Consider the following 15,518-nt stretch of genomic DNA (forward strand, 5'->3'; position numbering starts at 1 on the left):
GATGAACGAGCGGACGGGTGAACTACTGGGTATAGTTGTCAATCATTAAAATATTTCTTAACACTCGTCGACTACGCTCGTGCACTTCTACCCGAAAATAGTCAGAAGCACATTGTTGTAAAATATTAACTAAGAGTATTATGGACAAGGTATTCTGGACTCTGTATCGTAAAATACTGAAGTAGACTTTACAGAGAAGAACACGAGGTATACTAGACTCACAGTGTGCAGAACTCGTACTGTATTAGACACTACAGTGTAGAACTCTACCTGAAGTAGAGAGTAGAGAGTAGAGCACGAGCCAGACAAGAGCCTGCACAGAACGCAGTGAGCACTGCTCAGCAACAGGAGAAATACAACAGTAAACCTGCTTCACAACCAGCGATCCAGGCTATACATCGCAGCAATGGACCTTTGCACAGAGAACTGATGGTGGTCGAGACTGAGCAAGATGTAATAAAAACTTCGTGGAAGATAAACAGAAATAGACTTGCAGAATACAACCCCAACAAAGCTTGTATGAGTGAACAGAATAAGTTCAGGAAATTGTTCAGTTCTAATCACATCGACCTATTCAGGTGGGCTCGACAGGTGGTGACCTTACCGTCGGGGTCATCCCACCGATGACCTACCATTGTCGAGCTCATGCCACCGGGTGGAGACAAGATAAGATTCATTCGTGTCCATGGGGCATCTGTTCTGGTGCTCATCAGCCTGTGTACTATGTCTGTTGGCAGGTCGTGAGTGTATTTCCCATAAAGTTCTGCCATGTAGACGAGGCAGCTCACCAGTTCATGCTCAGAAGTATTTTAGATAGATAACCGGTAACCGATTTGGTTGAGGCGGTTAAAGAAGACAAAGTGAACTTTAAAAAAAAATGTGAAGCTAGCTGGTTCAGTTTTTTAAGGAGAATTTATTGTTTACTTTTTATATACTCGTTTTGGTTGTTCGCTTTATTTGCTTCTATCTTCTGCTTTGTCTCTTCTCTTCTACTGCCACCCTCCCTGTGTAGGAGCAAGGAAGGGAAGGGATCAGTTCTTTGTTGCACAAGGACTGTTTTCCCCGCAATTGTAACATGTCTGGCTGTTATTACTGCCTTTATTTGTTTTTTAGGCATGTTTCTGTAGCTTTCGCACAACATGATGTTGCGCAGATGATTTGTTGCCTCTCCTCTCAACCACACCAGCATTAGAGCGCGTGCCTGCTCGCACGTGTTGATTAGAAGCCGGAAGAGAGAAGTTTGTTAATCACCCAAGACGCATCCCGTCTGCGTAAGAGTCTGATGCTCACCATCATCAGTTTCATCTCTGCACACACCATCAGCAGTTGCAGTAACACCAGCACCACCAGTTCCAGCACTACAAACAAGATAATGCACTTCCAGTGCATGCGTTAAATTATCAGGCGAGAGGTGAGATCAGGTGAGCCTCCGGGTGGCTGTTTGGCCATCTCTGTTTGCCCCTTCACGGGAGACGGGTGTCATGTATACAAGCAATGCAGTCATCTAAATATAAATGTTATTGTATTATTATCATTATTATTATTCTGCTGCCGATGGGACGCTCGGATGACAAGCTGGTCAGCCCGGTTCCTCCATTACCGCCCTCTCGTACAGTGTGTGCCACCCGGGATACCAGTGGGACACAGACTGTTGAGACAGGAACTAGGAGGCATTGACGACAGTGGAGAAAGAAGAGAGCTATAGAGAGGAGAGGTGATGGCGGAAGAAAATTATGATCAGTATTAAATGATCGTTGTCCTGTGGCTTTGACCCTTCGCTGTGATGACATTTGAAAAGCTCCGATGCAGACTTGTGAGAGAGAAAGTCCAGCAGCGCTGCGCTCACCGAGCTCTTAGACAGGGTTTCAGTGATGTGAACGAGATCCTTTTTGATGTTTAATTTTATTATCACAAACCGTAGCCCCTCGTGTCGGAATCTGTTTTAATTGATCAAGTTGTGATGGAGGTCCCGCTGATGCTGAAGATGCTTCTCTATCAGGATGCTCAACTGTGTGGCTGTTCAGTAAGCATCCCGTTCTCCTGCTAGCAGTTGCTCGGCGGTGGCAAAAACAGACTCAATGGGTGAACACCTGATGGGAGGCTTCCCTCGGGGTGGGTGGGTGAAACAAACAGAACTGACTCCGCAGGACAATAGAAAGTCATCGAGATAAGTAACCCTACGCCAGCGACTACAGTGCGCGGAGCTCGCATCACCCTCGTCATCCTTATCAGAGTCTTGAATCAGAGAAACGCGCCGCGGGAACTTTGTTTCTTGTGGTGTGAGTTGTGAGCAGGCACTGATGGGAAAACAGAGGCGACAGTGTGGAAGATATCTGTGCTGCTGATGAGGCAAAAACTGCAGACGAACATAAAAGTGCGTGCAGTCATCATCGCGCCTCGAGGTCGCAGGTCAGGCTGACCTAGGCTAACCTCTGACATCATTGTGCCTCGTTCAGGGTGGAGGGTTGTAACGGGAGGTTACATGTCCTTAGTCGAGGAAGAATTTCATGTAAGATGACTTATTCGTCTTACAATAACTAGTCTCATAGTCATGCAATAACACAAGGGCTGTGAATTCTGTTTTTAGTTAGGAACAATTTTAATTGGCTGGGTATCTCTCTTCTGTGTGTACTTCAGTGTAAGTGAATTAATAACAATAATAATCGTACAGCGCGTTTTCCTGCGTGAAGGCGAGCTCAATGCCATGAACACAAAGACTACAAAGCCAACTGTCAACCACACAAGAAACCCAAGCCTCAGCAGTTGCATGGTCACTGATGGCGGCAAGAACCGAGGTTTTGACCTGTTTCCATACAACAGGAGGAACCGACCATGTGATCGCATGTGGCTGAGAGGGGTCCCTCCAGTCCCAGACATAGTAAGTTCACTGTCCCGCATAGAACAGTTCTGAGTTTGCAGCTCCGGCAAACCTTCAGTGGCAGGGGACCTCTTCCTGGAGGGTCGCCCAGCAAGCAACATGAGACATGACTTCCATGGAAAAGACCTTCGGGCTAACACTTGTTCCCTCCTCCATCTCCGACGACCGCATCAAACGATAGAATGTCGAGCGACGACGACGACCGCATCAAACGATAGAATGTCGAGCGACGACCTCAACGCCATCAGGAGCTCCCATTCACACCCCTCCCCGTATGCAGCACTCAAGAAAACTGCTGCACGACGAGAAACGAACCTATACCCGCCTCTTTTCTCCATGAAGACAAGTCTTCTTGGATGAAGGATGGAGGTGTTGACTACAGCGAGTGTTAGCCGGGGCTGTGGTGGTCTTGCAGTGTCGTCAAGGTGTGAAAACAACCTTACTGCTCATCGTGTCGTGTAGAAAGCACACAAGTGGGTGGTGGGGTGGGGCTACAAGGGATGAATGTCAAAACAAAAATATGTCTCTCTCTCTCACACACACAGAGCGCGGAGAGAGAGCCTGGTATGAAATAAAACACAGCCGATTCACGATTTACGTGAGGGATGTGGTCCAATGTTCACATAAAGCGAGTACAGCTCTAACTGAAAATGATCACATGTTCTCAATAGTTCAGCCCCTCCTTTCCCAGGTAGGAATGGGTCACAATGTGCTTTCGCGCACAATTAATGTTCTATCCACGCTGGCTGTCGAGTCACTATGACCACACCACACCATTGCCCCTTCATTCTAAATATTGCCTTTCGATCCTAGTTTCAGTTATTTGACTGTATGTGTGCGACATTCTGACACAGGTAATGTAGACTTTAAAAGCGCTAGTCACTTGAGAGAAAAGTTTCTAGGTGTCTCATCCTTCTGGAGTTTGTTTGCATGTGGCACCTGTTTAGAAGGCCGAACATACTAGTCAATGTACTTAATAAATCCATTTCACACCACGACAAAACGGGAATGGCGGGAGGGAGGAGAATCACAAAATATACAAACCGCAATGCAAAACAAGTGGTATATCATGGATTATAATCTTGTACATAATCTCACGTGCCAACACACTCAAGAATCTACTCAACCTATAGCATGATAGAGGTCGAAAGAATTAGTCAACCACACTAGTGCGACACCATTGTGGGCATGTAACTGATGTAACTGAGCACTACTTCACTACAATCAGGTATGTGTTTGTGTAGGTGCTTGTGTATTTGTAACAAGTCCCCCCCGCATGACCCCACCTCATATCTTTGTAGCTGTCTGGTGACATTTAACAGATATAACAATAACTGATACCAATTACACATAACGAATACACTTCTCCAATACTCCCTACATACAAATTAAAGTTGAATTGTTGGTTTCTTTGTCATTGTTTTCTTCACATGTAAAGAGACTTTGGGAGTGAACACATGTCTGAACACACGCGCCAGTTTGCACACAAAAATGCATACTCGCATTACTTTTTACATCAGTGCAAATGAACTGAAGCATAATCAGTTCTCTGTGTAGCAACACTCACTTAACACGGACATCAACTGCAGTTCGACATAAAGCTCAATTTCATCACAATCGTGTTGATTAGCTGTTAACATTCTATTTCCATGCATAAGACAAAAAGCATCAGGTAAAATGCTGAATAGTGCTGCACACATTCCGCCTAATCATTACACCTACACAAAAAAGGAAAAAGTGGGCAGAGGAAGGGTGGGAAGGGGATAGCAACTCATAAACCCTTGCTTTTCAGTAGAGCTTTGTATTTCACAGCAATGATTGTACATGATTCCAAAAAGTCAACACAACAAACACGACAGTAAATTGTAGAAAATATTCCACCATCATTCAATAAAAAATACAATATCATGAAGAAACTTGATTTTCTTCCATATTTGAAAATGAAAAAAAGTTTAAAAAATAATGAAAGAGGGGCTTTTACCAAAATGGCCCGTACTACATTCGCCAGCAAGATAAAACGGAGAGATGAGAAACAACAGGCACAATAGAGATCAAAAAGAGTTCTGGAGATGATCTCTAAAGGGTCAGCAATAGGCTTTTTAAGCTCTGGCTGGCCAGGTAAGTCCTAAGTCAACTAAACTGCTAATACTTTACAAACATTTTGGATAAGTGCTCTGCGTTTGCCATCCAGTCAGTACTAACCCTACGATGCACCCAGCCCCTGATTTCCCTTTAACTTTGTGATGGTCCATGCTAAAAAGCTCCAAGATACAAAATAATCTTCTCGCTGAACTGTACAACCAACATTATACTGGGAAGATGTGACCATTACAAGACACAGAATACTGTGCCTAATTCTTCAAGAAACTGATTTATCCTCAACATATCTGTGCAACACGATTTTTTTAATCTTTAAGAAAACCCTTACTACTTTAAGTGCTAAGTCATTCAAATTATTTGACATCACTGACTTCAATTGAATGTCTTTCATAAAACTGCATTCTGAAACGAAAAAATGTGATGTTCAGAGTCCATAAATTGTTCCCTCTTGTTTTCTGTTTGGTAGTGCATTAAAAAGCATGGAACAGTCCGCACACCCAATTACTTTTCTGACAAATAAATTCCTGTGGGCATAATGTTTTCAAATATTCCAATTAAAATATGAGAAATTCCCAAGACGGTAAACTTCATCTTACTCTGGCATGAAATCCATGGCACTAATAATGAAAAAATGTAACAACTAAAAATTAAACAAAGAGTTCAATGGCACAAAATATGTGGCACTAAAAGCAGCAAAGAAAAAAGAAAAGAAACTTAAAATACTCTCTCAACAAGGAACTGCTTAACAACATGGAATTTTAGGTCATTAGCTATAAGGAGACACAGCAAGCATTCTAGCAGGGACTTCAGTGGTGCACACCAATGCACACACTTGGAATCACTCTGTGATATGTCCTTATTCCTCCTCCCTGGACACTAACACAGGCCAATCTTAATTTACCTTCAGACTTTCAAGGCTTTGAGAGGAGATTCTGAAGTACTCATACTTCATCAAATGAAAACCAGAAATAATAGAGGATAGACCAGCTGAACATGTAGACCTTATCTATCATTTATTTGCACATGCATTCTCACACGCTAGCATGTAAATAGTTCAAACAGCAGTCGCTTAACTACTCTGCCATAGTCAACCACATTTACCCTTAAATACACCCAGAGTGAATTCATTAAGCAGCTTAGAACAAGTTACTGCTTAATCGTCTCAATCACTAATTCCTAAGGATGGTCTGCAGCACTATTCATTTCCCTGAATCATACTCGTGCTCATGTCCTATGTTCAAATGTAACTACCAAACTTGTTTTAGTGTCAACTTATAGTCATGACGCAAGGGTCACTTCTTATGTACAGAATACAACAAGCCATCTGATTCACAATCAAGAGAAGGGGAGGTAGAAACTATGTCCCCTTTGCTGCGCCACTCAAGGCAGGTCATGACCCATGCAAGCCTGGAGCCCAGATGTAATGGTAGCAGCTTTCCTTTTTACTTGAGGGGTGAGAATGGAGTTGGAATCAAAATGCGTGACTGCATGTGACGAATGAGAGGCACTGAAAAAAACAAAAACAAAAAGACAACAGTCACACAGTACAATGCATGCTTCAATGAAAGATCTACTAAAGTTGCACAGCTGTAAATCATCTATACTACAGCTGTACACACAACATTAATGGTGAGAAGTTAAGAAGAATTTTAAGTGTCCTACAACACGAATCTTTCAAAATGAAATAAACAAACAAAAGATTATTCCGTCTCACCTGTGTAAGCAACACATTCATCCCAACCTGGCCTCTGCCATGCAGCTTCACGAGTTACTTTGCGAGACTCCAGATCTGAGTAAGCTTTAGTTAAAAATAAAAATATACATATAAATTAACTTATAGGTATTGTCTTTAACCATATAACAGAAATTAAATTTTTTACTGAAATGGAACATATTCTTTATGAGATAGACCAGGTCAGTGTTAACTTGAATACTTTCTTATTCAGGATCATTGTCAATGACTTCAAGGCGTTACTGTTACTGAAATGCAGCATCTTTTTGAGTTGCACTGACCCAGTTTTAACAGTTTCAAATATTATTCTTATTCAGAATATTTATCAATGACTTCAAGGTATATTAGTTAAACCAATAAATCTCCCTCATGCTTTTAGTTTAATAGCCACGACATGCAAACTTTAGCAATAAAAAAAAAAGAGCAATGAACTAAAGGGACTTATGCTTTACATTTATATACATTTAAGGGATCCGTTGTGCTAAATTGGAAATATGCATATATATGATTGTGTAAAAATGCCAGATGAAGTCAGGGCCATTTATAAATTAGTATACTGTCTGTAAATGCCATTATTGAAAGCATTGCCTATCAGAGCATCCAGATGTTTGGTTTTATTTTGCTGCATGCAAACCTCATTTTCTACTAAGAAAAATGCAAGTATAGACAACTATATCATCAATCTAGACTAGCAACTGCATTGCAGCTTATAACAATATGTGTTTAACAAAGGTATGAGAGCAAATATCTTCTAAAGATAGGCAGATGTTAATCAAAAGCAATACTAATTGCAACTACTTTACTGATCTTTAAAAATGAGTGAATGGTACTTTCTCAAGCTAAAGAATTGTGATAAGCCTTTGTTATGCCCCTGTATTGATGCTGTAATGTCCAGCAAAAAAATATCAACACAGATAAAAATCTCCCCTAATTTCTGAAGTTCACATTATCTTTTTATAGTGAGACAAACTGGCAAACAACCAGCAATATCATCACTTTTGTTTATATATAAACCAGTCTCTAATAATAATGAAATCCACTTGTGTGAGTGATTCAATCTGCAGAAATGTAACCTGGCTAAAACCATACAGCAAATTCAGACTGTTCATCAAATGCACATACAATGTGCTGAAAAAAAAAATAAAAAATCATGTGTCTTTAAGTCCAAACTTGTGGAAGCACATACTAAATATATGCATTCACAGTGCTTGGGACGGCACACTCAAAGCATATGCATTCGCAGTGCTGCATGCTGGAACATGCACAGACTTAATTGGAACTGGTGATTTTGGAACAGGTTTCTTTCATGAACATCTTTTCCAATTGGTAGATATAGAAAGAACAACTGACTAGTTTAACTTTGTCTGCTAAGGAATTAGGTATTTTCTCTGATAAAGATATAACTTACCATGAACTGCAACAAAGTTATCCTATGACTTGTCAGTAGTGCTATATGTTACAATAGTCCACTAAAATGAAAACTGAGATCTAATTCTTTGTTTGTGAACTTAAGCTCTTTCCCCCAGTACTATTGGAAACACTGCAGAAAGGATTCTGTCCACCTCTTTCTGAAAAAATATGTAACCTTATTTCTAATAAAGGAACTGGCAGGTTCTGAGAATTAACAGAACACAAATAATGCTACAGACTGCTCTCAATGCAGCAAATGCCGCCCTTGACCTTTATCTGGCAGTTGTATGGTTGTGTATCTACCTACCCCACAAGTGATGAGTGGTGTACTGTGGGCCTATCTGTGAGAAGAAACCAGCAACAGCTTCATTCTTTGCTTGTCTATATTTTATCCCTCGGGCCCTAGTAACAAGCAAATGTGACAAGACAGTGTCAGTGACCAGGCCCAGGTGTCAAGCATTTCTCCACTACCTATGGACAAGGAAGTGCGCTCTCTGCACAAGGATGACCTGGTTGCTGAGAGGAGCAAGTCAAAAATCAAACCTAGAAAAAGCCTGGTAGGAAAGAAATCGTGTGGGTAAAATGTGCATACATGCATTTGTGCATATGTTTGGCTCCGTTTTTGGAAAACACTTCAATCTGGAACTCTGCTTTTGGGTTTGAAAGCTGTAACAGCATTCCTGACATCATAGCAGACACCAGCAAAATTTGTGAAACCAAAATGAAGTACTAAATGAATCTCAATATTAAGAAACAAGCAAGCAAGCACACAAAAGAAAAAAACAAACAAAAACCAAGCAACGTAAATGTCATATCCTGAAAATATAAATATTGCATATACTAATAGATTTTTCATGTAAACAGAGTTTTCAAAGAAAGATACTTTACAGATGTTACAATATGTACCCAAAACACACAAAGTTTCCAGTACTGAATTTTCATTTAGGATTAAACATAGACAAAAATTTTAAAGTGGTTAAAACCATCATCTTAAATCGAAAGATTGTGCTGTAGTCAATCTATCCCCTTCCTGTAAAATAAGGGAAACAAAATATCATCTGTTGAATAAAGAGCATCAGCCAGAATGTTTTCCTCCCAATGTTAGCTAAATTACAGGAAAAAACCCCAATACTACATATCTATAGTTTTTTTTTTAATGAAAAGATTTATCTCAGATTTTATAAAATACAAGATATTTCTGTTCACAGACTTATAAATGTGCAAATATTACCAACCTTCTTTGACTTTTCGATGACTTTATTGTTACTCTGATCCCTTTAGACTTAAAAGTAATTTTTAAAAATTTCTGTTTTAGCCAGCGCACAGCATTACCAGTGGCACACCACCATAACATGCTTTTACTTCAGAGTACACCCCTTTCCATGTTAATTCAAATGCATGCTTATCAATCATAGATTGTTTTGTATCATCACAGATTGACCATCCAAAGCACACAGACATAAATAAACAAAACAAAACAGATCAGATTGTCTGTAGCTCGGAACATGATTAAAATTATTTTGAAAGGATGTGTGCATGCATTCGGAAACTAATCCACGGACAGATGCATTAACACAAAAGTATTTTACTCTACACAAAGAAAATAATTCCCACACTTTCACTCTATTGCAAACAGTTTGAACGGTGGCTACAGAAACAAAAATCTAGTTAATAATAACACAAGCCAGAAGACATATCAATGATCACAAAAAAGTCTTAGATTCAAGCATGAATATTTAAATGGGTTACACAATGTTTCACTAAAGCACTACATGACTTTCACAGCTATGACCACCAGGCACTGAAAGTCAAAAAGCAACTTTAAAAAATGTAACCCAGCATGAATTAAAAATGTAAAAATGGTGATTGGAAGCAGCTACAATCTAAAATGTGCAGATCACGGCCAAATACATTTTACATGTATGCAATTGGTTCCAGCATGCAAACAATTAGTTCAAATCATTAAAAGATGAAAAGCAGAACAAAAAAGATGCATAAATAAACAGCTGTGAACATCAATAGGTGACAAACTTCATACTCCTCTGATGGGGCTTGCACCACCTGACATTTTCACTTACCCCAAAAGTGGTGGACTGTGTACAGGTCTCCCATCTGAGAAAAAAAGCCGGCTACTGGCTCATTGTTAGTAGTCCGGCTTTTAATGCCCCGAGCCCTTGAAGTAAGAAATAATGAGAAAGAGCAACACTTGTCACCACTATATTTTATCACAATCCTTGGCCCAAGACCGCATCAGCTGAAGCAGCTTTAAAGAGAACAAATTTGCTTCTGCTTTCCCTTTGTGATGGTTGATGTCAAACCAACTAGTGCATTTAATATCTTCAAAGAAATTAGTTAATTTCAACCAAAAAAGCTATTTCTGTAGATGGTCACAAGCAGAAGATAAAGTAGAATTTCTACTTCATTCCACCGCTTAAGTCTGCAAAAGCTGTTACTCAGGAAAGTGAAAAGGAATATGTAGTGGCAGACATTAACCAGGGCAGGAAAAGTTAATGTTGAAACGAACAATATGATGAGGAATAGTCCTCTCGCTGCAAAGACTTTTGCAAAACTGTTTTTTTAATGGATTTTTAAGCTTACAACTAAGGATGGAACAAGGGAAATATTCTAAGGCTTTTAAAGTTTTCTTATAAGGTCTGGTGGGATTAAACGCTCTTGCACACAAACCAGAACTGAAAACACCCTCGCACTTTTGGGAACTGGGATGTGAATGCAAGAAAGCAGGAAAGTTCTAGTGACACTGATTCCAGCAAAAAGCATTTGGTCCTTCTAAAGAACATCACTGCACCGTACAATAGTTTCCTCTCATATTCACAAAAAGCAAGAATACCAACAATCTGTGTACTTACCAGTTATTTCCCCATTCAATCATTGTGCCAGGCTAAAGAATGATACACACAAAAAAAGTAAAATTTTAACAACTGTCAAATAAAATCTCATTAGAAGAAACATCTTGCTTCCATCTTTTGCACCATTTACTTAATATAAGTCAATATTTAACTCTTTTTAGAGAAAGCAATCACTCATCCATGATAGCCATTTGATTCTTGAATGTCATGCTATGGCATGTACAATCAGTCAACTCTGCTATAAGCAAACAGTCCTTTTTCTTTTGTATCAAGTTCCACTAAATTTGATTTTCCTTCATAGATTAATTTTTGCTTTTTCATGTTACATTCTCCCTCTCCAAGTGATTTCTATTATAACTTTCATGAAAATTTACCTTGAGTGTATAGCTTCGTAATTCATAGATATTGCTTGGATCCCTTGGCTTTAGCTCAGGCCAGAAGCTAAAGGCCAGAAGAATCTGGTTTTTTCGATACCTTATCATTTTGTTGCGGTTCTTGCGAAAGTCAATAAAATCCTGCAACCACACATTTTCCGACAGGCTTAGTACAAGAACCATTCAAGTTGTGTGAACATCTGTGATGTGTAACACTATTAGTGCACTCTTTTAACAATAAGCTGCAACAAAACTATCACCTAGAACTTTTGAAAAAGCCATGCATTACAAATAACTGACACACATGGATGTGCACATACACACAGGCTCTCTCTCATATGCACACAGGGAAAATCAAGGCGCCGAGAATCTAAAACTGTTTTTAAGGGAGTTTAAATGGAGACTTATAGACTGTTATCAACATGACTGGCACGATAAACTCTCCAGTAACTTATGTTTCTTTGTGTATTCATTACTTAAAACAGCTATTTCGCTTAGACTCTGACCTCAAATATATAGGTTTTAGAGACATTTCTAAAGATTTAGACTAGGTATAATGAATCTAGTGCAATGAATTTAGGTACTTTAAACAACAGTTCTCTAGCAATGTCCTTTTTGTTACTGTGATGAGACTGAAATTCACTTTGTAATTGTTTGTCCTAGATATACCACCTCAAGTTCTATAAATTTCCAACTCTATTTTGATTTTCTAACCCTGATAATAATCCAGGCACAACATGTGGCTTTGCCATTTACCTCTACAAAGAATGGAGGAATAAGGATGTGACACACTAGTCTTTATTGGTAAAATTTTGAATCTGTATAATGCACTTGGTTTTATTTAATGCATTACCCATGTAACAAAGTCGTGTGATTTTACCCTCTTGATATGGCTGATTAAAATCAATAAAAGCGTTCGTTGTTTTGTTCTCACATGCACACATGCACAAATACATCAGATGAGAAATGTTCACTTCAAAGATCTGCAGAAACTTAATGTTTCATAAGTGGATTTAAACAAATTTTAACTGAATAAAAATGTCTGCGACTGAAAAATCTTTGACAAAAATGTCTTATATCTGACACTAATAAGCACAAAATTAATAAAACTGACACATGGATCAGCTTTGTTAATAAAGTGTGGTCCAAGATAGTCACCTTGTCAGTTCTGTATATTTGGTTTGCTCTGTTCAGGACAGGATAACCTCCCTTGTAAGACCACACGTGAACTGTGTAACATCAATCCAATGAAACAATGAGGGAAGAAAACTCACATAAGTCATAGTGCAGATACACACTGTTTTATATAAATATATATAAACACAAACTCCCATTTAAACATACAGAAATGTCTACTATGTCAACAATATTTTAAGCACTAGTTATAACAACAGTGCCAAGAAAGACCTACTTGCTTCGTCTTGGTCACCAATCTCTACAGTCCAGCTGCCAACCAATTCAGCACCTGTCTGTTTCATCTCGATCAGTTCCGAAAAGCGGCCACTGAAAATCATCAATTAAAGCATTCAGTCATACAAGCTATGCATGAAGCTGAAAGCATATCTTTGCACTTCTGGACAATTTATTAAAAGTATTAAAACTCAGTTTCATGACAGTTACTTGATGGCACATCAGACTTAAAATGTTGCTTTGTTTTGCAACATTTGTTAAATATATATGTCAACATATAATCAACACACACATATTCTTGTAACAGTTGACAGGGGTATACCTACAACTGGTTCAAGTATTCCTCCATGCTTTCTGGTTTCACAGCATGGACTGCAAATGAAATATGTAATTATTACATTGAAACAATAATAAATGAAAATACACACACCTTTATGATGATAATAATAATAATAATAATAGATTTGCTCTTGACACAAGTAATATATCAACAACCATGCGCCCTTATTTGCAAATAGCTGACACTCTCTCGACTCACTTTTACAACACACACCCACTGACACATAAAGTAAATTACAGACACATGTTTTGCACACTCATGGTCAGAACAGGGTCCCATTAAGTCGTTCTGAAAAGATGTGTCTTAAGTTTAGACTTAAAGGTGGTAAAAGAATCAGAGTTTCAAAAGCTGATGGGTAATCCATTCCGAGTTGATGGGGCTTGGTAGGAGAAAGACCTCTGCCCATATGTCTTTGTCTTAGCTAGTGAGACTCGCAGAAGCTTGGTGTCCAAAGATGAGTAAAGAAGTCATGTGGGTGTATGGATGGGAGTGAGTTTGGAGAGGTACCGAGGTCCAGTGCCAGAACCGGTGGAGTAAGTCAAAGTGGAAAGTTTCTTTTTCATTAGCAGTTACTGCCATTACATTTCAAATAAAACATGTCACACATTTACATGCACATGAACCTAGAGCTAGAATGAAACCTATGAATAATTATATATTTTTGACATGTTTTAAATTTAAACAAAAATTAAATGTCAATTTTTTTTTAATCTAGAAATGAATTTAACATCAATTAAAAGTAAATGATAACAGAATGTTCTACTTTATTAAGAAGTTTATTGCAATATTAGAATTAAGCCCTTCCTTTAATACTCACACTGTATTTCATAAACTGTTTCTTTGCTTGACAGCTGCATGGAATGTGATTCTTTACTTGGCTCCAGTGTTCGAACCCTTAAAATATTTTGGAACCATCCCTTTTTTTCTCCCTGGTCACCTTCCTTTGGTGTAGGTGTCTCCTGCTGTGCACTGAACCACCTGCAAATTATTTACTGAAATTAACACCTCTTATTTCTCTATGTATTTATAGAATATTTACAATTACTGCTGCCATGAAAAGCTGAAATTACTCCTAGTTTCACTAGCAAGAAAATGCAAACTGATGTCTGTGATAAACTCTGTAGAAGATACTTTCAAAGCCTGAATGAATAGCTCCTTCTCCTTTTGAGATAAAAGCCAACACCACGTCATAGTTACACAGATCACAGAAAAGGTTACACATATACTAGATATAATGAGAGACTTAGGTATATGTGCTCGTAACAATTCATAAACCTTCATGCCAAGCTCTTTCTATGCATGGTGATGATTAAAGGCTTGTATAACAAAAACAATGAGGGATAATTCACTCAGGTTTTGGGAAATAATATCAAGACAAAGTGAGCTCGATCTAGTAATTTGAAAAAGAGTACATATGCAAATCTTTAAAAGAAAGACAGTAACAAAACAAAGAAATGTTTAGAAATGGAAGTTGCTCGTAATCTTTTTATACTCGGTGATCGTGTCATCCGATCCGGTTGTCTCTTGGCAATAGCCGAGTTGGTAAATGGTTTTCAACCGATCATCTTCTTAAAATATTATTGAGATAGTTCATATGTCGGGTTCTGCCTTTAGTCTCTCTCCCCAACAACGCGTGTCTGCTCTTTGACAATTTCCAAAACAACTTACGGACCAAAGCTAAAGCAGTTTCTGTGTTTCGACCCTAATGCTTGAATTTAATCATGCTGATGCATGTTGTTTCTCCTTACTCATTGAAATATCACTTTTCTGCCTAAGGAACGCAGATTGTGAATATTAGTCAGCAAAGTTGTTACACAGCCACAATACACTTTCCCCCTGTACATGCAGACAGCTGGCGGAGTCAACAATGTCGGTCTCAGTACCTCTACACTCTGAAGGTCAGACATATGAAACGATAAAAGAAGAAGTGTATATTTTTTGCTCAACAACAATAAACATATTTGTAATAGCTTAAAGTCTACTTTAGGCACAAACCTAGATGCTGCCAGACCAGGAAACCCCTTGGACGCAGGCAAAAGGTTTATGGTTCGAAACATTCCTCTGCTTAGGCCTGCCATTGCAGCCATGACAGTATTTAAAACTCTCAAATCAAAACCCATGTCATCTTTAAAAAATACAAATACAATAGCAGAAAGATTTAAGCATATAACAAAACACGATTCTTGTAAAATATTATAAAACTTATACAATACGCATAAAAATTATTACAATTTATATGCAGTTTAAAAAATATATTTATTTGGAGAATATTCGGGTAACTAGAAAAAGGTAATCGTACTCAATCAATACCCTTTACACTCCAATCCTCACTTTTTTCTTTAAAATATTTTATATTTTAATAAACAAATTTTAACTGCATTTCTGCGTAAAATTACTAATTTTCCAC

General features: G+C 38.5%; 1 protein-coding gene across 2 annotated transcripts; it reads right to left on the bottom strand.

Annotated features, from left to right (window-relative positions):
* Positions 1 to 3,935: 3,935 nt before the first annotated feature.
* LOC112562099 (protein NipSnap-like) lies at positions 3,936 to 15,255 on the bottom strand. 2 transcript variants are annotated; one of them, XM_025235102.1, is made up of 10 exons: positions 15,107 to 15,255; positions 13,929 to 14,089; positions 13,098 to 13,143; positions 12,773 to 12,864; positions 12,520 to 12,590; positions 11,362 to 11,502; positions 10,988 to 11,019; positions 8,428 to 8,522; positions 6,693 to 6,776; positions 3,936 to 6,485 (listed from the first exon to the last, which is right to left on the bottom strand). In XM_025235102.1, the coding sequence occupies exons 1-10, from the start codon at positions 15,229 to 15,231 to the stop codon at positions 6,421 to 6,423; spliced, it is 912 nt and encodes a 303-aa protein (XP_025090887.1). In that variant the 5' UTR covers positions 15,232 to 15,255; the 3' UTR covers positions 3,936 to 6,420. The 2 variants fall into 2 exon arrangements, with proteins under 2 accessions (XP_025090887.1, XP_025090888.1); XM_025235103.1 differs by lacking the exon at positions 8,428 to 8,522 and adding an exon at positions 10,199 to 10,293.
* Positions 15,256 to 15,518: the final 263 nt, after the last annotated feature.

The sequence above is a fragment of the Pomacea canaliculata genome, linkage group LG4 (assembly GCF_003073045.1).
Source record: "Pomacea canaliculata isolate SZHN2017 linkage group LG4, ASM307304v1, whole genome shotgun sequence".
Classification (NCBI taxonomy): domain Eukaryota; kingdom Metazoa; phylum Mollusca; class Gastropoda; order Architaenioglossa; family Ampullariidae; genus Pomacea; species Pomacea canaliculata.